This window comes from Peromyscus eremicus, chromosome 8a, assembly GCF_949786415.1.
Source record: "Peromyscus eremicus chromosome 8a, PerEre_H2_v1, whole genome shotgun sequence".
Lineage (NCBI taxonomy): Eukaryota > Metazoa > Chordata > Mammalia > Rodentia > Cricetidae > Peromyscus > Peromyscus eremicus.
Window position 1 is genome coordinate 61632801 of NC_081423.1, and position 26656 is coordinate 61659456.

Genomic DNA, 26656 nt, shown 5'->3' on the forward strand with positions numbered 1-26656 from the left:
TAAGGCCCACTGAACTGCAGCGGGGTCCATCCTGCCCCCCCTCCCCTCTAAGGCTCACTGAGCTGCAGCAGGGTCCCTCCTGCCCCCCCTCCCCTCTAAGGCTCACTGAGCTGCAGCGGGGTCCATCCTGCCTCCACACTCCTGCCTCACTGCCCCTCTGGAGATGGAAACTAAGCAAGAAATGTTCTTCCACTGACCCCACCACCGTGAGGCTGTGAGGAGGAAAAGGCTCCACTCTGGCACCTTGACCTTGAATGAACCTAGCGAGACCTGGGTCAGCACTCTCCTCCCAAACTGTCCGGTTACAAGGACCAGGGAAGCTCCAACAGCACCAGTAGCCTGAGCAGAACCTGCACCACGGGGAAAAAGGCGGGACCTCCGTGGGATGCGTTAGGAAGCAGGGTTGCTAGATGCGCTGAGATCCCTCCAGCTTCATGCATCCCAGGATGAGATGCCTAGTGAAGGGATGAACCAACTATGGCTGGATTTTTACCCTCTCAGTGTCCCTGAGCAGCAGCTCATTGCCCACCAGAGAGGAGTAGGTGGTGTAGGGTAGTGACCACCCTGACTCAGTCCCAGCTTGCGGGCAGCAGCTATATAGCCCAGCCAGGCAGAAAACTCTGAACCCACAGACCATGCAAGCTCGGGCAGCTTGAAGAGCCCGCCTCGAGGTCAGTGTGGTCAGCCAGGCTTGGCAGAAGCTGAGGCCCAGCTGCTGCTCTGCCTGCCATCTGAGATGTGCCACACTGAGCACAGTGCCTAGCTGGAGGAGGCTTGACACTTCTGCTACCCTGGCTGGGACAGAAGGTTGTGCTCTGGTCCCCCAGGAAGACAGGAGGGGACAGGTCAGAAGAAGGCCAGACACTGGAGGCAGCGGTGACATATGTCCCAAACAAAAACCTGAAACTTCTTGAGTACTGCCCATGGGGACCTCTGGAGAGTGTGGACTGAAGACGACGTTTCCCCAGGGGGACTCAGACACTGTATTGTCATTGAGTTGGTCATCAAGGCCACCGTTCCATCTGCCTCACCTCAGAATAGGATGTGGGGTTGGCACTGGTGATGGGCCAGGACTACAGATAGTCACAGCCAGAGGCCAGCCACGACCCGTGGAAGAGGGGGTCTTTGGCAGGAAGGACAGTGGAAGGAAGGGGTCCCTAAGCCTGGAGAGGAAGCCCTTTGGCTCTCTGACAGTGTGGACTGAGAGCAAGTAACCCGGCCACCTCCGGGAGAGGTGACCCCACTGCCTCCCGAAGGCAGTGGCAGGGTGGTGCCAGCTGACTCCAAGCTGGACCCGGGTGTCCTGCCCTCTTTGTGCAGTGGGGGGAGGGATATGGGACAGTCCTGCCCAGTTATTTCTGTATGCCCCTGGCCCAGCCTTTTGCCTAAGACCCACCCCATACTGCTCAATTCTTTGGGGCCAGGGAGAGGCTACTACCCAGCTTGGACCACAGCCTCTAGGATGAGTCTCGGGAGAACAGGTCTGGAAGCTGTGGTGCTGGGTACCAGGACTAGGGCAGAATCCGGAGACTGCCACCAATGATTTGGGGACCTGGGCCTATCATTCAGCCACTCCTCTCTGTAAAACTGGGGTGACAGTGGAAAAGGCCGCTGCGAGGGACCAGGGTGGGGGTGTTCGGAACATGGCAGGGACCGGTGAGGGCCTTGCACTAGCTCACTTGGGAATCTGAAAACTGCAGCGTCTCAGGTGCTTCCCAGATGGCCTGCTCCGAGTCTTGACAAGATTCCCAGTGGATGTGGACACACTTCGGTGGGAGAAACTGCCCCAGGAATTGGCCCTTGCCCGCGGAGGTCCTGCCTCTTTCCCGTGGTGCAGGTTCAGCTCAGGCTACCGGTGCGGTTGGAGCTTCTCTGGTCTCCTTCTCTGAACAAGAGGGTGAAAAGCCCCGTGTGGGTGAAGAGCTGGGGAAGCCAGCTGGAACAGGCTAGGCAAGAGCCTTAGGCACAGCACAGAGGTTTGCACTAGGGTGGGTTCTTAGGGTCTCCCTGCACAAGCAAGGGGCCCCTTCTTGCACCAGAAAGGGCAGCGAGGCCAGGCAGAGGGCTGGCTCAGATGCACCCTGACCCCCAGCATGGCAAAGGAGGCTGCCTAAAGAGGTCTGACAGGGGTACTGAGTAGGTATAGAGCAAGGCCATGAGGCATCAGGAAGCCAGGTGAGCCAGAAGCCAGGCACAATGTGAGTGGACAGCCTTTGGGGGATCCTCAACCCCAGATGCCTCCCGGGCCCGTTGTCCCGACTCCTGCCAAAGCCTGCCAACCTCACCCTTCTCAAGCTGGCTGCTCTTGGGGCAGGAGATGGGAGAATGTTCTTCCCCTATCTTGAGGGTCCAGATCGAAGCAGGGACATGGCTCTGGATGGGAGTTGGAACCTGATGGCAGGACCTGACAGAGGAGTGTCCTCTTATCTCACCCCGTGCCTGGCATCTCTGGGTTAGAAGTGGGCCACAGGGAGGCAGCAGGGAAAGCCTTTCCCTGAGAAGAGCCTGGTTTGTCTCAGCCCAGGGCGGCTCTAGAGGAGCTACTCCTTTAGGGGTGGGGAGATGATGGAACCAGGAGTCACGGCAGGGCGTGGGAACTGGGACAGGTTAAGGCAGGCCCATTGGTGCAGCTCCCTCCAAACTGGTATCCGAGCCGCCAGAGGAGTCCTGAGAGGGGCGTCCCTGCAGGAAGCGGATGATCTTCTCGATGGTGGCCTCCTGGTACTCATGGGACCATCTGTGGACACAGAGGCCAAATGGGTCAGAGGGTGGGCAGAGGCTGCTGTGGGCCAGTGCCATTTTCTTCACCCAGGTGCTGCTGGTGGTTTGGGTGGCGCGCGCGCGCACACACACACACACACACACACACACACACACACACACACACACCAGCTCCTTCCTCAACTCTCCCTAGGGCCCAGGGCTTACTTGATGCCGTTGAAGGTGAGTACAGCCTGCATGTCCTCGGGCAGTGCCTGAGGCTCGGGCCACTGGAAGCCATCAATGATCGGCACAATGTTCTTGCCACAGCTTAAAGCAGTCACAATCTCCTGGAGAAAGAATAAAGAAAGGGAAAGAGACTGTTGAGGTTTGATCTTGGATAACCCCCGAGAAAGCTCATGTCTTGGATGTTCAGTCCCCAGTAGACGGCGCTGTTGGGAAGGATATGGGGACTAGTTGTATAAAGTAGGTCATGGGGGGCAGAAGGGGTACCCCTGGTATAGCAGGACTCTGTCCCTTCCTCACTCTGTGCCTCCTGGCCACCGTGAATGTTCTGCTGGTGACAGGGCCAAGTGGCCATGGATCCACAGCTCAAAACCATGGGCTAAAGGAGGATATCCTCCCTTTCCTTCCTTCCTTCCTCCCTTTTCTCCCTTCCTTCCTTCCTTTCCTTTTTTTTTTGAGACAGAGTTTCTTTGTGCAACAGTCTTGGCTGTCCTGGAACTCGCTTTGTAGCCCAGGCTGGCCTTGAACTCAGAGATCCACCTGGCTCTGCCTCCTGAGTTCTGGGATTAAAGGTGTGCACCACCATGCCTGACTCTTCTTCCCTTTTCTGTTGACTTTCTTGGGTGTCTCGTCATGTGATGGAGATCTAACTGACACAGGCCTCCATCCCACCCAATAGCCCTGGGACCACCGTGTAGGAGAGGACCCTTAGCTTGAGACTGAGTGTGGGGCAAAACACTGGTTCTGGAATGTACCCTGACTTCTCTCGGCTTTCATGGAACTTCATAAACCTTTAGTCTTTATCCTAGCACAGGCAGGCTTAGAGTGCCTAAAACTACTGGAGTCTCCTGAGTGTATTTTTACTATCATAATGATCCTAACCAGAGGCTGGATGGGGGAAGTGGCCTAGAAAATTCCTGATGGGGGCTGGGCATGAGAAAGACCATCCACAGCATGGGGCTTAGGACTTTTCAGGGGGGTTGCTGAATGAGTTCAGTGCCAGTAGCCACAATTTCATCAGTCGTGCCAATGACTAAAACCTCCACAAGCTCTCCTCAACAGTGGGGTCTGAGGTTCGAGGGTGGTACACAGACCATGGAGGTGAAAGCCTGCAGGCATGAAAGTGCCACCAGCCCCGCCTGTCCCTCATTCTGCCTCTCTTCCTCAGACCATTGCGGAGATGGATTTGTTTGTTGCTCATTTATTGTGTGTGGAGCCCAGAAAATCATGAGTCCAAGTTGTTGAACACTGAGCTGTTTACACTGTTGTGTTCTTGGTTTTGCTCTGGTTCAATTATGATGGCTTCTTCCCTCTTAGAGTAAAAACGTGTTTAATTTAATTTACAGGAGCCCTCTGTTGAGAGACTTGGACTTCTAAAGAGGGGCTGATGTTTTCAAAGAGATTGGACTTAAGTTTTGAATTTTAGGCAGTGGGATTTTAAAAGTTGGAATGTGACGCCAGGCGGCGGTGGCACATGCCTTTAATCCCAGCACTCGGGAGGCAGAGCCAGGCGGATCTCTGTGAGTTCGAGGCCAGCCTGGTCTACAGAGTGAGATCCAGGACAGGCACCAAAGCTACACAGAGAAATCCTGTCTCGAAAAACAAACAAACAAACAAACAAAAGTTGAAATGTGTTTTATATTGTGATAGTGATGTTAATGAGAACCTGGAGATAAACAAGAAAAGTTAGGGTTTTCTAGTGATGTACGACTGTGTGAAGTTGGCAAGAGGCCAGTTGTCCCAGCTAGTTTGTTGTTAACTTGACACAAGTTAGAGTCATCTGGGAAGAGGAGCCTCAGGTGGGAAAATGTCTCCATCAGCTTGGCTGTAGGCAAGTCTGTCGGGCATTTTCCTGACTAATGATTGATGTGAGAGGGCCCAGACCACTGGAGCATTCTTCCATGGTCTCTGCCTCAGTCCTTGCCTTGGTTTCCCTGACAATGGACTTTAACTTGTAAGCCAAGTAAACCCTTTCCTCCCCAAGTTGCATTGGAGAATAGTGTGTTTTGTCCCAGCAACAGACAGCAAACTAAGACAAATGCCACCACCCCTGTTTTATACAGAGTCTCTCACTGGCCTGGAACTCACCAAGTAGACTAGGCTGGCTGGCCAGTGAGCCCCAGGGCTCAATGTAAGGAAAATCTGACATCTCACTTCTGGACTGGACCTGGCTCTGAGAATTGAGTTTTATATCCTTAATGTGGCCTGCAAGGCCCTGTGTGTCATCCACAGCCTGTCTCTCAAACTCCACCCCTGCACTGTCCTCTCAGCCAGAGCTCCCAGCCCCTTCCATTTTCTATCTCCTCTCCCTGCACAGGACCTTGGCACATGCTGTGTCCTCTACCTCGAACATGGTTCCTTCCTCTCTCACCTATATCCACTCACGGTTTTGGTCTGAGCTCAGTCGATACTTCCCCAAGGAACTTGCCTTCACATCCTGATCAAGTCAGATCTCCCATTCGAATTCCCATGGGCTCTGCTGCTCTGTTGCAAACTTCAACTAATTCAGGGGTGATTTACTTCATATTTTTCTTCTCTGTGGTACCACAGGTGATTAAGGGCAGGGGGTCATGCCTGTTTCTCATTAATCATACTTCTCAGCATCTTTCACAAAGCCCTGCCTACGGTCAGCCCTTCTTGACTACGGACTGGACGGATGAATGGGGGAAGCGATATATACATAGCAGTTGGGCATGCATTCTGAAATACAAAGATCCAGGTTCATTTTGACTGGTAAGTCCGATTGTTGACTTTACTGGATTAAAAAACACCCAGTGGGTCCAAGGCCAGCCTGGTCTACAGAGGGAGTTCCAGGACAGCCAGAGCTGTTAACCAGAGAAACCCTGTCTTGAAAAAAAAAAAAAATAAAACCAAAAAAAAAAAAAAAAAGCAAAAAACAGAGGGCCAGTGAGATGCTCAATAGGTAAAGGTGCCTGCCACAGAGCCTCACAGCCTGAGTCCAGTCCCTTCCATGGCAGACGGGAAGGACTGATTCCTGTGGGTTGTCCCCCACTTCCTCAGTGTGCTGTGTTGCATGCACTCATGTGCATGTGTGTGTGCACACGCACGCACAAAAGCAACGCATTTTTAAAAGTTACAAACACCCAGGGCATTAGTGAGGCTTATACCATTGGCTGTGTCTATTATGGTGTTTCTAGGGGGGTGGATAACTAAGGGGGGGGGGATGAGCTGCCCCAAATGTAGCTGGCACCATTCCATGGGCTGAGGTCCCAGAGTGAGTACAAGGAGACAAAGAAGAAAGCCAACTAAATGGCACCCCCTCTGCTTCCTGACCCAAAGGTGAGAGCTAGCAGCCTCCTCCTGCCCCGGACAGGTGTGATCTTGCCTCTAGGCTTCCCTCGCCATGGTGGATGCAGCCCCTGCATCATGAGCCAATGAGCCTTTCCTCCCTGGAGTTTCTTGTCCAGTATTTGGTTACAACCTTGAAAAAAGTAAGGACTATGTGGCGTCTCTGACACAGGCTGTATGACCCACGGCAGAAATAATGGGCTTTCAAAGTCTGTTTTCTAATATGTAGAATCGGGTTAATGACAGTTAATGATCTTACAGGGTTGTTGGGTGGAATAATGGCAGCATTCCACAGCAAGTGGTTAGAGCAGGGGGTAGCACTTAAAAACTGTATATTTAAGGAGCCGTGGGGTGTGGTGGCTCAGGACTGTAATTCTAGCACAAGGGAAGGCTAAGGTGCAGGGATTGTGAGTTTGAGGCTAGCCTGGGGTATACACAGCTATAACCTATCTCCAAAAAGGAAAAAAAAATTTTTTTAAAGGAAATAATGGGCTCCTTCTCTGTAAAGTGCAGAGGGTAAAGCCTGCCCCACAGACTGTTCTGGGGACATTATTCCCTGTTAATAGTGATCTGGTAAGCACTTACCAAATGGGTTTTGCCTTTCAAGTCCCATCAGGGATGGGACTTTTTTAAGTGCAGTTCACTTGTGGGTTTGTATATTGATTAGCCACTAAATGTGGCTTCTGGGAAGGGAGTATGAAAACCAGAGACAATTAGGCACGGCAAACAACCAAAGAGGATGACAGAGTCTTTGGGACAGAATCCAGGGAGCAAGCCAAGCCAGCACCTGAAGCTCCTTCCTTGCCAGGCTCAGTGGTGGAGTCCGGGAAGAGAACATGTGGAGCTTTCACAGACTGGTCTCCCGGAGCCTTGGAAGGGACGCCAAGAGCAGAAGGTGTTTCCTCCCAAGCCCCTCAAACATGCAGCCCAGACCAAGCCTTCAGAGTTCAAGTTCATCCAGGCCTGTGTCATCCAAGCCTTCCTGCCTCTGCTAAGCATCTGAGTGAGTCCTGGGTCTGCCACTCGCTGGGGGGAACTTTTAGATATTTGCTCCCCCCAGAATTACACGGAACCAAAGACAGTGCCATTGGTCACGGCCCAGACTTACAGCTTGGCCAATAAAGGGATAAAGTCACAGTGTAGCTCAGTGATAGAGTGTGCGGTGGTTTGAAGGAAATGGCTCCCAAAGGGAGTGGCACTATTAGGAGGCGTGGCCTTGTTGGAGTGGGTGTGGCCTTTGTTGGAGGAAGTGTGTCACTGTGGAGGTGGGCTTTGAGATCTCACATATGCTCAAGCCACACCCAGTGAGACAGACCACTTCCTGTTGCCTTTGGATCAAGATGTAGAATTCTCCAGCACCATGTCTGTCTGTACATTGCTATATTCCCCGCCATGATGATGATGGACTAAACCTCTGAAACTGTAAGTCGCCACCTCAATTAAATATTTTCCTTTATAAGAGTTGCCATGATCATGGTGTCTCTTCCCAGCAGTAGAAATCCTAATTAAGACAAGAGTACTTGGCTATCAGGTCAACCCATCAGATCTATATCAGAGTCACTCATCCTTTGTTTACTCATTGGTTCAATTAGTCCATAAACTCTTTTAAGTTAAGTCTCCTTTGTTCTATGCATAGTTTTAGGCTCCAGGGATATGGCACAAACGCAGCAGGTCTGAACTCACTGGCACTGAGAGACAATCCCCATCACCCCAGAAGGTTGCCTGCACCTCCACAGCATCTTCAATCACATTCCTGGAAGACATCTTCCTGGTCCCATGCCTCCTCCACAAACCGGGCTCCAGGTTCAGCCCTCTGACATGGGCCTCCAGGGCTCAGTCCTCTTTCCCACTGCCAATCTGATGGCACTCCATGTTTATCCTCACACTCACTGCCCTAATACCTCCCCTGGTAGGATGGCTAAAAGTGATTGACTTGACTGGGTCTATAATTGGCTAGGAGACAAGCCTCTGGGCACATCTATGAGGGATGATCTAGATGAGGTTAGCGCTGGTCATGCATGCCTGTGAGGGATTATCTTGACTGGGTTAACTGAGGCAGGAGGATTCATCCTGAAAGTGGGGGACACCATTCCCTGAGCTTCAATCCGGACTGCAGAAAAAGGGAGGAGGCTGGCAAAGAAGCAGAATCCATTGCGCTCTACTTCCTGATGGCAGATGAACTGTGACCAGCTGCCTCAAGCTCCTCCTGGACTTCCCCACTCTGCTGGACCGTTCTCGTCAGCTGCAAGCCAAAGTGAACCTTCCTTCCTGGAGATGCTTGTGTCTGGTACCTTGTTACACAACAACACAAGAAACCACTACAACTGGCATGGACTCTCTGCTTCCTGGGGCCTATGTGCAGGGTTTCCCTCACCTTTATATAACTTCTTCAGATGTTTGTGTGTGTGTGTGTGTGTGTGTGTGTATACATGCACATGTGCATGCATGTGCACACATGCAACAGCGTGTGTATGGAGGTCTGAAGGCAACTTACAAAAGCCAGTTCTCTCCTTTCACCGTGTAGGATCCAGGACTCAAACTCAGGTTGTCAGGCTTGGCAGCCAGCACCTTAACCTGCTGAGCCAGCTCTCAGGCCCCTTCTCTCTCCTTTCGACACTCTATAGCCTGGCTTCATAGTTCTCACCTAGCAAGTGGGACCCGGTGAATGTGTAATGATTAGCTCTCCACAGGGAGAAAACCCAACTAACCAACCACACAAACAAAAACCTCCCAGCCCCACTTTGTAATGGTTGCTGATTTCTTTGGTGTAAATACTCCCACCACGGCCAATTTCAAGTCACCAAATGACACCCCTGGATGTGAAGTTCTCTCAATTATCTCTCAGTGTGGTGGTTTGAAAGTAAATGGCCCCCAAAGGGAGTGGCACTAATGGGAGGTGTGGCCTTGTTGGAGTAGGTGTGGCCTTGTTGGAGGAAGTATGTCACTGTGGGGGTGGGCTTTGAGGTCTCCTGTGCTCAAGCTACACCCAGTGAAACAGAACACTTCCTGTTGCCTGTGGGTCAAGATGTAAGAACCCTCAGCTCCTTCCCCAGCACCATGCCTGCCTTCCTGCCGCCGTGCTCCCACTATGACAATAATGGACTAAACCTCTGAACTGTAAGCAAGCCCCAGTTAAATGTTTTCCTTTATAAGTGTTGCCATGGTCGTGGTATCTCTTCACAGCAACAGAAACCCTAACTAAGGCACTCAGGTCAGCTGAGTCCCCCTACAATCTCAGTTCTGTCATCAAACATGATACAGGTCCCGGGGAAGAGCAAGGACTTTGAAATCAGACAGATTTCAAACCCCGGCCTTTCAGATTTCCACACTACAATTATGCTGCCTCTCTGATCCTCAAGTCTGAAGCCTGTGAGTGTGTGACACTGTCTTATCCCAACTTAGCTCTTTCACCCACGCTGTTCCCTGCCTGGAGCACCTTCTCCTCCATTCATCTGCATTCTGCTTTTTAAAAGTATGTATTTTATTTTAACTATGTGTATGGATAGTTGCAGGTACCTTTAGAGGACAGAAGAGGGTGCTGGATCCCCTAGAGCTGAAGTTATAGGAGGATGTGAGCTGCCTGATGTGGTGCTTGGAACTGAACTCCAGTCCTCTGTGGGAGCAGCATGTGCTTTTAACCACCGGGCCATCTTGCCAGACCTCACCAGCATTCTTAAGACATTTCTCAAGCTCTGCTTCCTCCATGAAGCCTCCCCTGATCATTCCAGCCCTGGCTCAGTGTTTTTGTTTTTGTTTTGTTTTTTTGTTTTTGGTTTTTTGGTTTTTCAAGACAGGGTTTCTCTGTGTAGCTTTGCGCCTTTCCTGGAACTCACTCTGTAGACCAGGCTGGCCTCGAACTCACAGAGATCCGCCCGCCTCTGCCTTCCAAGTGCTGGGATTAAAGGCGTGCACCACCACTGCCCAGCTTCCTGGCTCAGTGTTTACACGAGTCATTGTGGGTATATTTTTACAGTGTTTGTTCATGTTTTAATTTTAATTTAATTTAATTTATTTATTTACTTATTTTGTTTTTTTCGAGACAGGGTTTCTCTGTGTAGCTTTGCGCCTTTCCTGGAAGACCAGGCTGGCCTCGAACTCACAAAGATCTGCCTACCTCTGCCTCCCGAGTGCTGGGATTAAAGGTGTGCGCCACCACCACCCAGCTTAATTTTATTTTATTGCGACAGGGTCTTACTATATAGCTGATCCTGGCTGGCCTGGATCTTGCTATGTAGCCCAGACTCAAAGTCAAAGAAATGTACCCACCTTCTTCTGTTTCTCAAGTGCTGGGATTAAAGGTGTGTGCTAATACACGCAGCGCTGTTTTTTATTTTAAATTATGTGTATTTGTGTCTACGCTTGTGTGTATATGCGTGCTTGTGTGAGTATGTGAGGGGCATGTATGTGTGCTTGTGTGTGTGTGTGTGTGTGCTTGTGTGTGTGTGTGTGTGTGTGTGTGTGTGTGTACATAAGTGCAAGTGCCCTGGGAGGCCAAAAGATACCATCAGATGGCCTGGGGTTGGAATTATAGGAGGTTGTAAGTGCTGGGAACTAAACCCTGGTCTTCCTCAGTAACCACTGAACATTTTATCCAGCCTCATTGCCTTGTTTGTTGTTAAGAGACAAGGTCTTGCTGTGTTGCCAGAGCAGGTCTTGGGCTCAAATCATCATCCAGCCTCAGCCTCCTGAGTAGCTGAGTCTACAGGCCAGTGCCACAGCTCAGGCTCACGGTGGGGCATATTCTTGTCCTCAGCTGCCTGGAGGCAACAAAACCTCACCTCAGTTGACTACTGCATCCCCCAGCCCAAGCTCCAATCCCTACTGACTGATGCATGACTGATAATCTATAGGTGTGCTATGGACTCATTATCTGTGCCTTCTGCAAGGGCTATTTCATCCTACCATGCCCTGGGGGTACAATGGTGAATTTAACAGATGTAGTCACAAAAATTAAATTGATAATAATAATTGCTACCCCTACTGAGCAGTACCTATGTGCCAGGCATCCTGCTGAAGGCTTCCCAATTTAGCCCTGTGAGTCCTTTTAACAATATCCCAGATTAGTGGTCCTCAGCCTTCCTAATGCTGCGACCTTTTAATACAGTTCATAATGTTGTTGTGACCCCAAACCATAAAATTATTTCTGTTACTACTTCATAACTGATTTTGCTACTATTATGAATCATACTGTAAATATCTGTATTTTCTGATGGTCTTAGATGACCCCTGTGAAAGGTTTTGTTTTGGGGTTTTCTTTGGGTTTTGAGACAAGGTCTCACTAGGTAGCCCTGACTTGTCCAGAAATGGATAAATGGACATGGCTGGTCCTGAGCTTGAGACAACCTTCTTGCCTCTGCCTCACAAGTGCTGGGATTGTAGGATGCACCACCGTTCCCAGCTCGCAGATGTTATATTTTCCACACATTTGGGTCCCTCCCTGATCTCACTCTATAGCCTTCCACATGAATGGGGCAGGTAAGCAATCCCTACTTTGCAGCTGAGAAAACGAGGCTTCGAGAACCTAAGTCGTTTGCTAAAGTCCTACCCAGACAGAGCAATGGCTCCCGACTTCCAGCGGAGCCAGAAAGATGATCTGGGATTGAGTGTGGCTGGGGTGTGCAGAAAACAAGGGATGAGGGGAAAACCTCATCCCCTCCGCCCCACGCAACGTTTCATCACAGAGGCCCAGGCCGTCGCCTACCTTGTGCACCCAATCCTTGCAGTCATGGTCCTGCATACATTTGTCCAGCGCCCCAGCAGATAGCACCAGTACAAAGTTCCGAGCCGCCATGACACTCTGGATGAGCTTGTCCTCGAACTTGCCGGCTTCCAGCTTCTCCACATCGATGAAGACGCTGAAGCCATGCAGCTGCAGGTGCACCTTCAGGAGGCTGCAGGAATAGCGTCAACACCATGGCCTGGCCCCAAATCCCAGCCACCTGCCCACCCCCCTCACCTGGCCAGCTGGGAACCCGAGCTTCTCCGGTAGCTGATAAAGACGTCTGGGGCGTCTCCGCTGGGCTTGCCACCGGTACAGGGCAATGGTGAGTGTAGCATTTCTGGAGCCAAGGAAAGAGACATTGAGGTGAGGGTGCCCCACCCCCGCTACTCATCATGAGGTCTATCATCTTAGTCCCCTGTCTATTCAAACTTCTCAGGCCAGTCTGGGCTAGGTGACTTGTCCCAGAAAGAAAGGGTCACTGAGATGGAGAGGTGAATCCTATGGGAAGGAAAGTCACCCCTTGGCTAGCCCTGGGCAGGAAGGGTCTGTGCTTTAGGGACACTGACATTAATCTCTAGCCTTATTTTCCTTCTGAACTGCAGACTAGCTTGGCCAGGTGCCCACAAGCGCTCCAAACTGAGCCTAGGTTAAGCCCTTCCCCCTCGGCCCCTTCTCTCTCAATTCCATCGGGAACCCAGGCTTCTGCCTCCTGCCTGACATCTTAGTCAGTAAGAGCTGGTGCTCCTCAACTTGGTGTCAATGTCCTGAGAAACCCATGATGACTATAAGCTACTGCAAGGGAAGAGGAGTTGAACATACCTCCCGGACATCCTAACCTAGGGGCCGACCTCACAGGGGCTCAGAACAGCCACACATCAACCTGCCGCTAAGCAAAACCATCCAATACAAAGCCTACCGCACAAAGATCTGGTTTTTCTGAAAGTTGATGACAGTGAAGAGCATGGCTGTGCTTCACGTCACCATGAAGGGGAAAACTGAAAACTGGGTGTGGCGGTATGTGTCTATCATCCCGGGGAGGTGAAGACAGAAAGATCACAAGTTCAAGGCTAGTCTCAACTATATAGCAAGTTTAAGACCAGACTGAACTACATGAGACCTTGTCTGATCACACACACACACACACACACACACACACACACACACACACACACACACCAGACAATATAACAGGAAAAACGCAAACTGTGCACAGAGGCGCATGCCTGTAGCCCTGGTACTGGGGAAAGGAGGAGGGTGGAGAAAGGGGGACCCTAGAGCCAGGTGTCAGCCAACTTAGCCAATTGGTGAGCTCTGAATCAAGTGAGACCTTGTCTCCAAAAAATAGCATAGCTGTGGTGACATATGCCTTGAGCCCAGCAATGGGAGACAAAGGCAAGATCTCTGTGAATCTGAGGCCAGACTTGGTCTCTTTAGTGAGTTCCAGGCCAGTGTGGCTACATAGTGAGACCCTGTCTCAAAAACAAAAAAACAGTGTCAAGCAATAGAGGAAGAAGAAGACATCCCAACATTGACCTCTGGACTCCACATGCATTAACAGGCATGCACCCATGTGACATACAAACAAACTATACACATATAAAATAACAAAACAAAACAGCTGAGTGTAATGATGCACAGATCCCAGCACTCGGGAGGCAGAGGTAGGCAGATCTTGAGTTCAAGGCCAGCCTGGTCTACAGAGCGAGTTCCAGGAGAGCTGGGGCTACAAGAGAGAAACCCTGTCTTGATAGATAAATAGATAGATAGATAGATAGATAGATAGATAGATAGATAGATAGATAGATAATTAAAACAAAACTTGAAGACTACGTGGTTCTTTATTCTTCAGAATAACATTTATTTTTGCCTTAGAACCTTACAGGAAGGAAGGAAGGAAGGAGAGAGAGGGAGGGAGGGAGGGAGGGAGGGAGGGAATGAGGGAGGGAGGGAAGGAAGGAGGGAGGGAGGGAAGGAAGGAGGGAAGGAGAAGTAAGTCTTAGCCGGGCAGTGGTGGCATATGCCTTTAATCTTGGCACTTGGGAGGCAGAGGCCGAGGCATCTCTGAAGTTCAAGGCCAGCCTGTTCCAGTGCTACATAGATTGTGTCCAAAAATAAAACAAAAGAAACAAGGAACAGCAACAGAGGAAATCTTGGAGTTTCACTGGGAGCTACAAGATCAAGGCTGAGCTGCCTTTCTTAAGGCAGAAGAGGTGCCATGAGGTGCTTAGCGCGTTCTTGCTGAGTGGAAGGATAAAATGAATGGACTCATCTTCTAATAATATTCATAATTAACAGCACACACATTTGTCTGTTTATGATGCATTAAAAACAATAGGCTCAAATCCCAGTTGTCACTTAATGGCTTTTATAACCCTGGGAAATGTTTTTAAATTCTTTTATTTTCATTTTATTATCTCCAAAATTAGAACCTAGGATGGAAACTTTGATTACACAGGGTACACTTTTCCAAACACCTCAAGCTGGACACTGCCATATTTATTTTTCAAATTCAAGTCTCTTTTGAAAAAAAATGTTTCCTTACATTTATATATTCGTGGGGTGGGGTGCCACAGAGCGCCTGTGCAGGTCAGAGGGCAACTTGGGGGAGTGCGTTCTCTCCTACTGTGTGAGTCATAGAGATCGATCTCAGGGATCAGGCTTGGCAACAGGAACCTTTGTCCTCTAAGCCACCCCACCAGCCCTAAGAGCCTCTTTTTATTCTTTAAAAGTCTGTAAGAGTTTATTTAAATACTGAACTCCTACTACATAGGGTGGCTATAGAAATAAGTGGGTTATTTATTTTTTTTTTTTTTGAGACAGGATTGCCCTCCATAGCCCTGGATGGTCTTGGACTCCATGTGTATACCAGGCTGGTTTTGAACTTTCAGCAATCCTCCTGCCTCTGCCTCCCAAGTGCTGGGGTTACAGGTGCATACCTCCACACTCAGTTATGAGATTACAGACTAACAACTTACTGCAAGGGCTGGAGAGAGGACGCTGAAGTTCAGAGCACTGGCTGCTCTTCTAGAGGACCCAGGTCCAGTTCCCAGCACCACCTGGTGGGTCACAACCATTTGTAACTCCAGTTACAGGGGCTCTGATGCCCTCTTCTGGTTTCTATGGGTACTGGAAGCTCATGAGGTACACATACATACACACAGACAAACACTCATACACATAAAATAAAAATAAGTCTCAAAAAAAAAATGACTGTGATACTTGGGATACATCATTATTGACATGTAAGAGCTAGCCAAAGAGTTAATTGTCCAATGAAAACAAGCCAGTAAGGAAAGAAAGACTGCCTGGCGGTGGTGGAGCATACCTTTAGTCCCAGCACTCAGGAGGCAGAGCCAGGTGGATCTCGGTGAGTTCGAGGCCAGCCTGGTCTACAGAGCAAGATCCAGGACAGGCACCAAAGCTACACAGAGAAACCCTGTCTCAAAAAAAAAAAAAAAAAAAAAAAAAAAAAAAGAAAAAGAAAGAAAAGAAAGGCTGCCCATGCCCTAGGCTCTGCTGGGACATACTGCCCGACTTTGTAAGCTGCCAGATACTAGGATAAGCCTTTCCCCAACCCCCACCTCCCCACCCCAAACTACCAGTGCCCCACCAATGGCACCCAGGTACTGTCCTGCCTGTCCTTATACTTGATAAAGCTACCCCTGCCTGGCTGTCCCTGTTCTCCCTGCCGCCGCCCCCCCCCCCCCCCCCATTCCTCAAAACCTGGACAACATCTCCTCCTCTCCAAGTCTGAACTTGAGTGACCAAGACAGGCAGTGATTCCTCTGGGCTCCCATAGGAGTCCTGAAAACGCTTCCTACCGTGGCCACCTGCTGATCGTACACACCTCCTTCCTCCCACCCTGGTACCCATCTCAGGTGGAGGACTTTTTAAGGGCAAAAGGCAGCAGACTCATCTTTACATCCTCAGGGCCAGTCTAACCCAGCCAGGTGCTCACTCCTCAGGGAGGCTGAGTCTCCAGCCTGGGTGGCCCATCCCTTTCAGGATTGGAGCTGGAGTGGGGTTCCCAGGTGGGCGCTCTTACCTCGGGCTGCAGAGAGGATACGTGAGCGATGCACCCCCAGGCGGATGCCACAGTCCTCCAGGAGCTGCTGCTCTGACACTCGGTGCAGCAGGGAGCGGTCCAGGCCGCAGCTGACCAGGCCATAGGTGTACTGGCGGAAGCGAGGGTCCAGGCTGCCTAGCCAGTCCGCTAGGTTGCTGCGGTCGCACGTAGCATAGCTGGCAAAGGTCTTGAGCTCCGTGAGCTCCCTAAAGAACCTGCCCAGGAGGGAGAAGATGATGTTACAGTTCTGATGCTCAGGGTGCTAAGGATGGGCTGGTGGCAGAGGGGGAGGCTAGTTAAGCCCCAGCTGGATTGGACTGGCTGGGGGGCTCCTTGCCTCTTGCGTGTGATGCTTGATTTCATGCCCAGGTCTGTCTGGAGTTCTTCCTCTGTGAGCCGTAGAAGCAGGTCACCATCTACCTGCTGATCCTGGGGGAGGGGTAGGTGTGAGGAAGGCTCTCCTTCCCCTCCCTCCGCCCCCCAGCGCAAGATGCAAGGGAAAGGATCAGGAGGTGGCGGTGGAGGCCAATGGGACTCTGAGGGTGGCTGACTGCGGGTTTCCCACCGCTAAAAGGCCAAGGTGGCGCTGCTGGCGTGAGGCCTACAGGGCACGCGGACGCCTGTGCTCAGGACTCCCCCAGGGACCGCGCGCACCCCTCAAGGATGCGCCCGTTTGGTGTAGGGGGAAGTGGCTGCCCGCGGCTCTACCCGAAAGTTCTCGCAGTACTGGGAGAAGCCGATCTGCTGCAGCCAGGTCTGGACCTCGGCCTCCTTCCAGCTGGCCACGCAGGGCAGGATGCGCCGGGGTACCTCCTCGCCCAACAGGCGCAGGGCACGCTTCGCCAGCGCCGACGTAGTGCCGTTGGTGGAGTAAGAAACCAGGCGTTTCAGGCTCTGGATGGCACCGATGTCACTGAACACCTTTGGAAGGAGGATGGATTGAGGGAGCCTAAAGTTCCCAGCTCCCCCAGATGCCACAGGATGTGCCCAGTCTCATCTCTCTTTTCACTGAGGAAAGGCCCACCAACTGTCCTAGCCTTCATCACTAAGTCACCCGTGTCGCGACCCCTCCTGCGTCCCCAATGCATATTCCCTCGGGAAACCCATCCACTCTTGATTAGGATCTCCAACTTCCTTGCCCATGCACCCTAGGATAAAGTCTGTAGTTCTCAATATGACCGCCAGGTGGCAGCAGACCCTGAGCCCCACACTCCCAGCTCGCACATCTGTGGTGTTCCTAAACCCTTAATTTTTCTAACCTGATTGTAACCCCACTAATTCATGGGAATCCAGATTGATCAGCAACTCCGCCATGCAATCCATTGACTCCTTCAATTTTCCAAAAAGTAAAAACGTGGCTCGGAGGGAGAAAGCCAGCTGCTCAAGGTCACAGTAAGTCGAGGGAGGAGGCAAAGGCTGTGGTTTAGATCTTGGCCCTGGGAATCCTTTGTGACATTTACACTGAGGTCCTACCCCAAGCCTCTGTCCCAAGCTGCCATCTCGTTTGCCATCCAGGTGGCTTAGCTGCCCAGTGAAGCTTCCCGACTGGACATCTGCTGGACACCCGGAACTCAACAGGACCCACTGGTCTTCCACTGTGTCTCTCACCCAGTTTACCTCCTCATATTCATGGCCGAGAAGCACCGTCACCCCCCTCACCCTCTTCCCAAGCAGAAATCCCTAACCTGTCTACTTCTCTCTGCTATAGTCCACACTCCTCCCTTCCTCCACTTTCTTTGTCTCCCCAGCACAACAGCATCGAGCTACCATGATCACCCCCACTTCTACAACAGCGAGGTTGATCTTTGTAAAACTTGAGGGTCTCCTATTTAAAAACTTCTCAGTATCTTCCTCTTGTCCCCAAAGGCCAAGTACAACTTTGAGTCTCACCTTCAAGGCCAAAATGACTGGTCCTTCTACCTTCTGATTGCTTCACCTAAACCCTTATACTTTTTTTTTTTTTTAAGCCCTGGCTGGCCTGGAACTTGATATGTAGACCAGGCTAGCCTCAAAGTCACAGACATGCTCCATCATCGATGTCTATTCACTTCATTCTTTTTTTTAAAGATTTATTTATGCATATGAGTGCACTATTTGCATATTCTGAAGGACAGAACAGGGCCTCAGAACCCCGTTATAGATGACTGTGAGCCACCGTGTGGTTGCTGGGAACTGAACTCAGGACCTCCGGAAGAGCAGCCAGCGCTCTTAATTGCTAAGCCATCTCTCCAGCCCCCTATTTACTTCATTCTTACGAGTACTCCAAATCCCAGTTGCATATAGCTTCCTCTGAGACTCCTTCCCAAACGCTCTCTAACCCTTGAGCCACCCTCCTCTACACCAGTACCTTGGTCTTGCCCTGTAGGCTTTTGATGGCAGCCTCGGCGCACAGATAGAAAGCCCCGATGCACTGAGCCTCCAAACGGGACGAATCGAGCAGCAGCACCAGACTTTGCAGGTCGTCCGGCCCGCGACCCTGGCTTGTGTCGCTGGCGTCCACCAGGCAGCGGGCGAAGCGGCCGGGGTCCAGCGACGCCACGAGTGGCTCGACGAGCGCTAGCGTGCCAGAGTGCTCGACTTCGCGCTCCACCTCCTTGTTGGTAGCCAACACCGCCACCGCCAGGCAGGCATGCAGCCGCAGCAGCTCGTCCTCCTTGGAGAAGGCGAGAGGGAAGAGCCACTCGGCGGCGCGCTTCTCCACCATGCATCTCTGCACCGCCTGGCCCCCGTGCAGCGCGCAGTTCGCCAGCGCCAGGGCGCAGTGGCGCAGGAGCGCCGGGTCCGTGCGGCGGCACCAGTACAGCACCGCATCCAGGCCGCCCGCCGCCACCAGCCGCTGGCACGTCTCCTCCGAGTGCTTGAACATGTGCTCCAAGATGCCCGCCACGCTCCGTGACAGCTCCACCGGCTCGCGCTCCTTCGCCAGGTTCAAGATCACACCCAGGCCGATCCGCGCCACGCGGTCCCTACCGGGAGACAGGAGAATGAGAACGTGGTGTAGCGGCAGTCTCCAGAGCTTGGCTTTCTCACGGAGGCCTGGCCCGATCTCTGGGCTTCACTGGTGTAAAAGACATGGCAGGCAGCATTATTACCCTTTCTGTTCAGACCCTAACTTCTGTTTCTTCTCTTGTTATCAGGGAGCTCTAACCCGGCCACAGCCACCTCCTCCTTTACCTTCTTCCCAAAGCCGATCTCTATGGCCGATCCCTGGGCCCTCCTGGGTTCTTCTTTGCTGCTTTCTAATTGCAAACACCTCATTTCTCGACTTCAGTTTCCTCACCTCACGAACGGGAAAATAATACCTATCTTAGAAAAATATCATCAGGACTAACAAGATAATCCATAAAGAAGCTGGAGAGGTGGCTCAGCCAGTGAGCACTTGCTGCTCTTGCAGGGAGGTCCAGAGTTCAGTTCCCAGCACCCATATCAGGGGCATGGCTCACAACTGCCTGTTAACTCCAGTTCTGGGGAACCATTGCTTTCTTCTAGTCTTGGGGTGCACCTGCACACACATGCACATACAAGCACAGAGGCACAACAAAAGAAATACATTTTTGCTGGGCGGTGGTGATGCAAGCCTTTAATCCCAGCACTCGGGAGGCAGAGACAGGCGGATCTCTGTGAGCTCGAGGCCAGCCTGGGCTACCAAGTGAGTTCCAGGAAAGGCGCAAAGCTACACAGAGAAAACCCTGTCTCAAAAAAAAAAAAAAAAAAAAAAAAAAAAAAAAAAAAAAAAAAGAAAGAAAGAAAAGAAACACATTTTTAAAAAGATAATCCATAAAACTCAATAAATGTGAATTTGTCATTTGATACGTCACTGGACATACAACACTCTAAAGCCTGTCTTTGACGATACCTCCCTTCATATTCCATGGCTGGTGTGTGCTTATTCATTCACTCGGTCACACTGTTTGAGGTCCTATTGTGTGCCCAACCTGGCACTAGAGAGGCTGACATTAAGCAGTGATTAAGCCTGACAAGTAACCAATGAGCGACCAAGTTCTCAGAAGTAGGGCGCCATGCTAGCAAATTGGATGATGTCATGGAGGAGGGATGTGTCTAAGGAGATTCTATCTGGGAAATAATATTGAGAAACCTGCCTGCAAATAGCTAAGAGAAGAGCCTAATGTGTATGTGGGGTGGGGGGTGGAGGGGCGGGGCAGGGGGAAGGTCCCAAGACAAAGGTCCTGTCACTGATGAGCTAGCATGTCTGAGGAAGAGAAAGAAGGCCAGAGATAAACAGGGTCTAACATCAGCCAGGGAAAAGAAAATCAAGAAGGGGTTTACTTATGCATGGAGTGTGTAAGTAAATATCCAAACCAACAACATGCAAGAATTCAATAGCAAATGAGCAGAGTCTTGGACAATATATGAAGGAGAAAATCCATAACATAAAGAGACACTGCAATGTTCTGGGTAGTCAAAGGAATAAAGATTGCCTGACAGGTGAGCAAACACAGAGGGCAGAGGGTTGTGAAGGTCCTGAGCACTGTGGGAGGGGTGCCAGCTGGGTCAGTTAATCTGGGGAGCAGGCAATCTCTCCTAAAAAGAGTCCAACATGTGTAAAGATGCTTGACAAGGTGCTATTTGTGAAGCAAGGAAGTTGGAGCCATGAATAAAGAGACCAGGGGTAATTGGACAGGTGCTCATTGCTGTAATAAATGATTGAGCAGATTTATAACATTGTAACAGGAAGGATCTTTTTTGTTATTTTTTTTTCCATACAGATCTCACTATGTAGCTTTGGCCATCCTAGAACTCACTATGTAGATCAGGCTGGCCTCAAATCACAGAAATCCACCTGCCTCTGCCTCGTGAGAGCTGGGATTAAAGGTGTGTCCCAGTACTTCTGGTATGTGACATGAAGGATCTTAGGACCCTAACCTGGAGTTGGAAAAGGAAACATATTGTGTTTATATAACCAGCACCATTTGTGTAAAATAAAAGTGCCTGAACTCAAAACAAATCTCGAGGTTTTACCAGGCTGGGCACAGCAGCACACATCTGTAATCTCAGCTACTCAAGAAGTTGAGAATCACGCTGGGCGTGGTGGTGCACACCTTTAATCCCAGCACTCGAGAGGCAGAAGCAGACAGAGCTCTGTGAGTTCGAGGTCAGCCTGGTCTATAGAGTGAGTTCTAGGACATCCAGGGCTGTTACACAGAGAAATCCTGCCTCAAAAAACCAAATAAACAAATAACAAAAAAAGAAGTTGAGAATCAAAAGCTCAAGGCCAGTACTACACAATGAGTTGGGGCGAGCTTAGGTAATTTAGTGAGACCCTGTCTCAAACAGACAGACAGACAGGAAGACAGACAGGCTAGGGCTCAGCGGCAAAGTGCTTGTTTAACATGTGCAAGGTTCTGAATTCAATCCCTAGCATCACAAAAGAGAAGAAAAGATCTCGCTAGATACATGAAATATAGTCAGTCAAGGGTTGTCAGGAGGATGTTAGGACGTGAGCCAGGAGAAGGGGATCTTGCATTGTAGACACAGGTGCATGCCCGGGCTTGCAGCTTTTGGATAGATGGTACCCCCTGGGAGCTAACCACTCTCCCACATGCTAAAGCAGAGGGTCTAAAGAAAGGGTGGAGAAGAAACCAGTCCTGACCGACGACAACAGCCTCTTCAGCTTCCTCAAGGCATCTGTACTTTGTCTTTGTGACACACAGGAAGCCACTGACAAGCTTCGGGGAAGGAGTGCCCAGTTTGTGTTTCGGCTTTAAGAAACTGGCTGCTGCAGGGAGGGTATGCCCCAGGCAGATCCTGAAGGCCACCAGAGCAGCACGCAAACTGCCACTCTCCAGGCAGAGGAGAAGACTTCCTGTCTCATCTACCTCCACAGATGATGTCCCCTAGTCAGGTGATTTCCAAAGACTTAACAGGTAACAGAATTCTGGCTCTGTGGATGCCACAAGGACCATAGTGCACAGTGTACAGTGCATTGTACACTTTGTGTGGTCTGGCTAAGCCCCTGGACATGCCGTAAGTTCAGCAAAGCTTTGCTGACCCCACCATACAGCCCACCCCAAAGGAACAAATGGGTCCTAACTATCCGTCCTGGAATCTGGAACTCAGGCATGCCTTCTACCAGTGAGGAAAGCTAGGATCAGAGAGAGAGAGTCATGTCAAACCCAAGGTCACAGAATTTTTGAGAGGTCTGTTTGCCTCCAGAGTTCAAGATCCTTCATCTTGACTTTGGACTAGGTAAACTCTTAGACTATCAGGGCTAGAATGTGCCTAAGAACTCATCTCAGGACTGGAGAGTTGGTTCAGCAGTTAAATGCACTGGCTGCTCTTCCAGAGGACCTGGTTCCAATGTTCAGAATCCACATGGTGGCTCACAATCCTCTATAACTCCAGTTCCAGGGTATCCAACATCCTCTTCTGACCTCTATGTGTACTGCACACACATGGTACACAGATATACATGCAGGCAAAACATTCATAAAATGAAAAATTAAAAGAAGAAACTGCCAGGCGGTGATGGCGCACGCCTTTAATCTCAGCACTTGGGAGGCAGAGGCAAGTGGATCTTTGTGAGTTCGAGGCCAGCCTGGTCTACAGAGTGAGATCCAGGAAAGGCACAAAGCTACACAGAGAAACCCTGTCTCGAAAAACCAAAAAGAAAAAAAAGAAGAAGAAACCATCTCATCTAACACTCATATTTTCAGAGGACTAACCTAAGGCCCAGTGAAGTGAAAGGCTTACTTGGGAACATCAGTTCGCAGCTGGAAGTTTATTCTGACCTTAAGTCTTAGCCTCCAGCCCTTATCTTTTCCTATGTCCAGACACCTCCCTGAGGTTAAAGCTGTGTGGTGGTTGTGAGAACTGTTAAATCACTTCCCAATTCTGTTGTCTGAGGCTGTGCATCTGATGAAATGCCCATAATCTTTGAGATACACAGGTCTGGTTTCAAATTCCAGCTGCCAAGTAGGGGACAGTTATTTATATGTGACTCTACATATATGAGCAAATGCTTGTGTATGCTCTGCCCCTCTCTGGAAGGATATACAAAAAGTTAGTTCAGTGGTTTTCCTCCATAGAGGAGGCTTTACTGAAAACTTTTAGCATTATACTCTTTTTTGCACACATTTGCATCTTTGAATTTATGGGCAATAATTTTCTTTCCTTATGTTAAAAACAGCCTCCTTTAATATTCATTCAAGATTCTGGGGGAGGCCATTTAGCGTCCCTGAGGATATGTTCGTTATATTCATCCTGTTCCCCTGGTGGGGTGGCCTGTGATTTAGAAGGCTGTTAGATGGTGCCCTCACTGGGTGGTATGGAACCAGGTTTGAAGAGTCCTGCACTGTTGACAGCTCAGGGGTGAGAGAGAGTGATCTTGGATTCTGGGAAGTGGCTGCAGCAATACCCGGGGAAGAGTAGAGCTGCCAGAATAGAATGGTAAAGCAGTCAGTGAGGAGGCTGGTTGATGGGGAGGGAGACATTCATAAGCATAAACCCTCAGTGTGTTCCCCCTTCCCTTCCACTCTTACCCCTGCACACCCTGGAAGAAAGCAGAGCCCCTGGGTTTCTGGGGAAAGAGCATCAAGGCCACCAGGACATGTGCCCTGTCCTTGGTCCTGAAGCAACATCTGCCCGTGTTTGGGAACTGGTACTCTGTGGTTACTCTCTCAGAGCTCTCAGTAGATGAGGATGGTCATTTTCATTCTTGAAAACATATCAATATGTTTGCATCCTGCAGTCCTGCTCCTCCTGGGGTGCTCTCTGCACCCACGTTCCACAAGCACTAGTTCTAGCTTCGTGTCCCATGTACCAAGCCCACACCAGCCAAACTGGGCCCCAACACACTCAGCAAGCATCCACTCCATTTTGGGGTTCTCCATATTCATGGCCAATCCCTATCAGGACACCAGATGCTAGATGAGAGAGGTAAGACAACCAGAACTTCACCTTGGGTCTCCCAACCTAAACTGTTCTGTTCGTGCATTTTTGACAGTTACACTGTTTCCACGTGATTGAAAACGCCAGAGAAAGAGCCCCTCGCTCATTGCCACAGCACTTGTGAGGGCAACGTGCTGAAACTGACTTTTCCAAAAATTTGAGCTGAGAGCCTGAGATTTCGGCGAGAATTAGGAATGTGACAGCCCGTTTTGCTCTGGCACCAAAGGATTGGGAAAATGAGCTCTCTGAGGGCTTCATGTCTCAGAGAAGGTCCCAGGAGGTAGGTGAAGAATAGCAGTCAGGCTTAGTCTGTTCCCACATGCAGAGGAAGGGAAGGTGCCTAAGTTTCCTCTGCCCCACCCTTTCAATTCAGCAAAAAAAAAAAAAAAAAAAAAAACTTTTTGTTCCTGATCAGACGCTGCAGAATGAGGTCATGGCTGGCCTAGTGAGAGGATAGCATAGAAGGGCACCCAGATACACCGGGACAACTATGGGCTCAGGAGGCTATCAGCAATGGGATGCCATCTCCAACCACATCCGCTGCCCTGGCCTCTCCACATCTCACGGCGCTTTCCCTCACCGGTTCTCAGCCACCAGGATCTGCTCCAGCAGGCGTGCGGCCTGCACGCGGGTCTCTAGCTCCGGTGCCTGCAGCAGCCGCAGCAGCAAGTCGAGGCCACCGTCCAGGCGTATCGCGTCGCACAGACCCTGGGCCACCTCGCGGCCCACGGCCGGCAGCAGCCAGGCCTCCTCTACCAGCTGGAAGACCTCGGCGAGGCCCGCGCCCACCGCCCGCGCCGCGCTTGCCTGCTTCAGCTCAGACAGCGCGTGCTGCAGCTCTGGCAGCGAACGCTCCAGGGCGCCTTGCACCTCGGTGCCCACCCCGGGCGACACTTCGCGAGACCCGCGGCCCGCAGCCCACCACGGGCTGGCGCTGCCATTCCTGTCCGGCCCCGGCACCGTCAGCCGATCGGCGCCCGACCGTGGGCCAGACATGGCGAAGAAGCGGCACAGTTTGTAGGCGGAGAAGAGCAGCGTCAGGACCATGGGCGCTGGGCAGCGGGGGACATACCGCGCCTGGAGGGGCGGGGCCTGGCGGAGCGACCCCGGCCTTGGGAGGAAAGAGCAAAAACCAGGACCTGGCAAGGGCGCTGGGCCACAAGTTTAGAAGCAGGGGGAGGAGGGCAGCTCGGGGACGCAGCAGCTGGGGAAGGGGATGCAGGGAGAGGGAAGCAAACGATGGACCCGACGCGGGAGGATAGAGACCCCGGTGCCAGGAACAAAGCGCAGCTCCAGCCTCTTTGCTCCTTGGAGCTGAGATGCTCAACAGCAACCACGCCTCTGAGTAGCGGAGTCAAGGATTTGACGCCCCGCCCCTAGTTCTCGCAGGCTCCGCCCCTGCCGCAAGCTCAAGCCCCACCCCAGGCCTCACGGGCCCCACCTCCTTTCTCTAGTCGTCTTCCCTATGCGGTTTGCTAGATAGTGGAAAGGGCTGGGAAGAGCGGTCCTCGATCCCCACCGCTCGCCCCGCCCCGGGTGATGTGGAAGCAAACCGGCTGAATGTACCCACATCCCCTTCGGATGGCTAAAGAATCGTAGCTGAGATTCTTAAGGCCCTTTAATGCCTGTTTCCACTTAGTCCTCACATGTCTATAGGGAGTAAGATTTAGTGCTTCATTTTGCCGCTGAGACTACTGAGGCCCCTAGGGAAGAGACACCAAAGGTACAGTCCCCTGTGATTACAGAACAGAAAACTTAAGGGCTTCAAAAGCGTATCGGTGTCTGAAATTTGGCACAAAACCTGGCGTTCTATACCAGTGAGCATCTTCTTCATAGAGGGATCACACTTTGTGAGTCTAAAAATATGCCCAACCAGTCCATTCTTTATAGATGGGGTCACTGAGGGTGGGTTCAGGGGTGGTCCACTGAGGATCAGTGGATTGGTGGAAGCCTTAGGAATCTTAGGCTCTGGGAGTGAAGAGATGGCTTGATCTTCAAGAGCACTGGTTCTCGCAGAGGACCCCGATTCGACTCCCAGCGTTCATATGGCAGTTCACAATTGTTCAAAAATCCAGTTCCAGGGTGTCCAAAGTCCACTTCTGACCTCCACAGACACCAGGCATGCACGTGGTGTACAGACACTCACACACACACACACACACACACACACACACACAAAATAAAATACATAAATCTAAAATTAAAGACAAGAATGGAACTGCTGCTTCCTGCTCTGTGAAGCCCAGCTTGGAGAGAACCATGCTTCCACAAGGAGAGGCGAGAAATGAAGCTTTGCTCTTTTATGATAAGAAAAGAACCCTCTGGCAGAGGTTGGCAGCTCTCCTCCACCCCAGGGCCCTAACTATCCACCTGGGACGTGGGGGTAGGTGGAACAAACACCTAGTCCGGGATGCGCCTGATCAAACACTAAATCAATAACTGCTGATGGGAATGAGTTGGAAGCTACTCGGGGCACCAAGCCTTTTGTCTGTTCTAGCTCACGTAATCTCTCAACACCTGATGAGGCCAGGCACCATGGTCCCATTTCATAAAAAGGAAGGCTCGGAGACATTAACGTAACTGGCTCAAAGGGCGACAATGCATGCTTTCTTTCTGCCTTCCCAACCCACCATGCTGTCCCAGCTGCCCATGACCCTCCTGACTCTGGTCTTGGCGAGGGTTCTGTTTCCCAGCTCTCCTAGGGC

At 51.0% G+C, this 26656-nt stretch overlaps 1 protein-coding gene across 1 annotated transcript; it reads right to left on the minus strand.

Annotated features, from left to right (window-relative positions):
- Positions 1 to 1779: 1779 nt before the first annotated feature.
- On the minus strand, positions 1780 to 24998 carry Sarm1 (sterile alpha and TIR motif containing 1). Its single transcript, XM_059269556.1, has 9 exons — positions 24532 to 24998; positions 18391 to 19009; positions 16752 to 16964; positions 16381 to 16472; positions 16023 to 16258; positions 12212 to 12314; positions 11957 to 12146; positions 2929 to 3050; positions 1780 to 2737 (listed from the first exon to the last, which is right to left on the minus strand). Exons 1-9 carry the CDS (start codon positions 24996 to 24998, stop codon positions 2608 to 2610), a joined length of 2172 nt encoding a protein of 723 aa, XP_059125539.1. The 3' UTR covers positions 1780 to 2607.
- Between the last annotated feature and the right edge of the window lie 1658 nt (positions 24999 to 26656).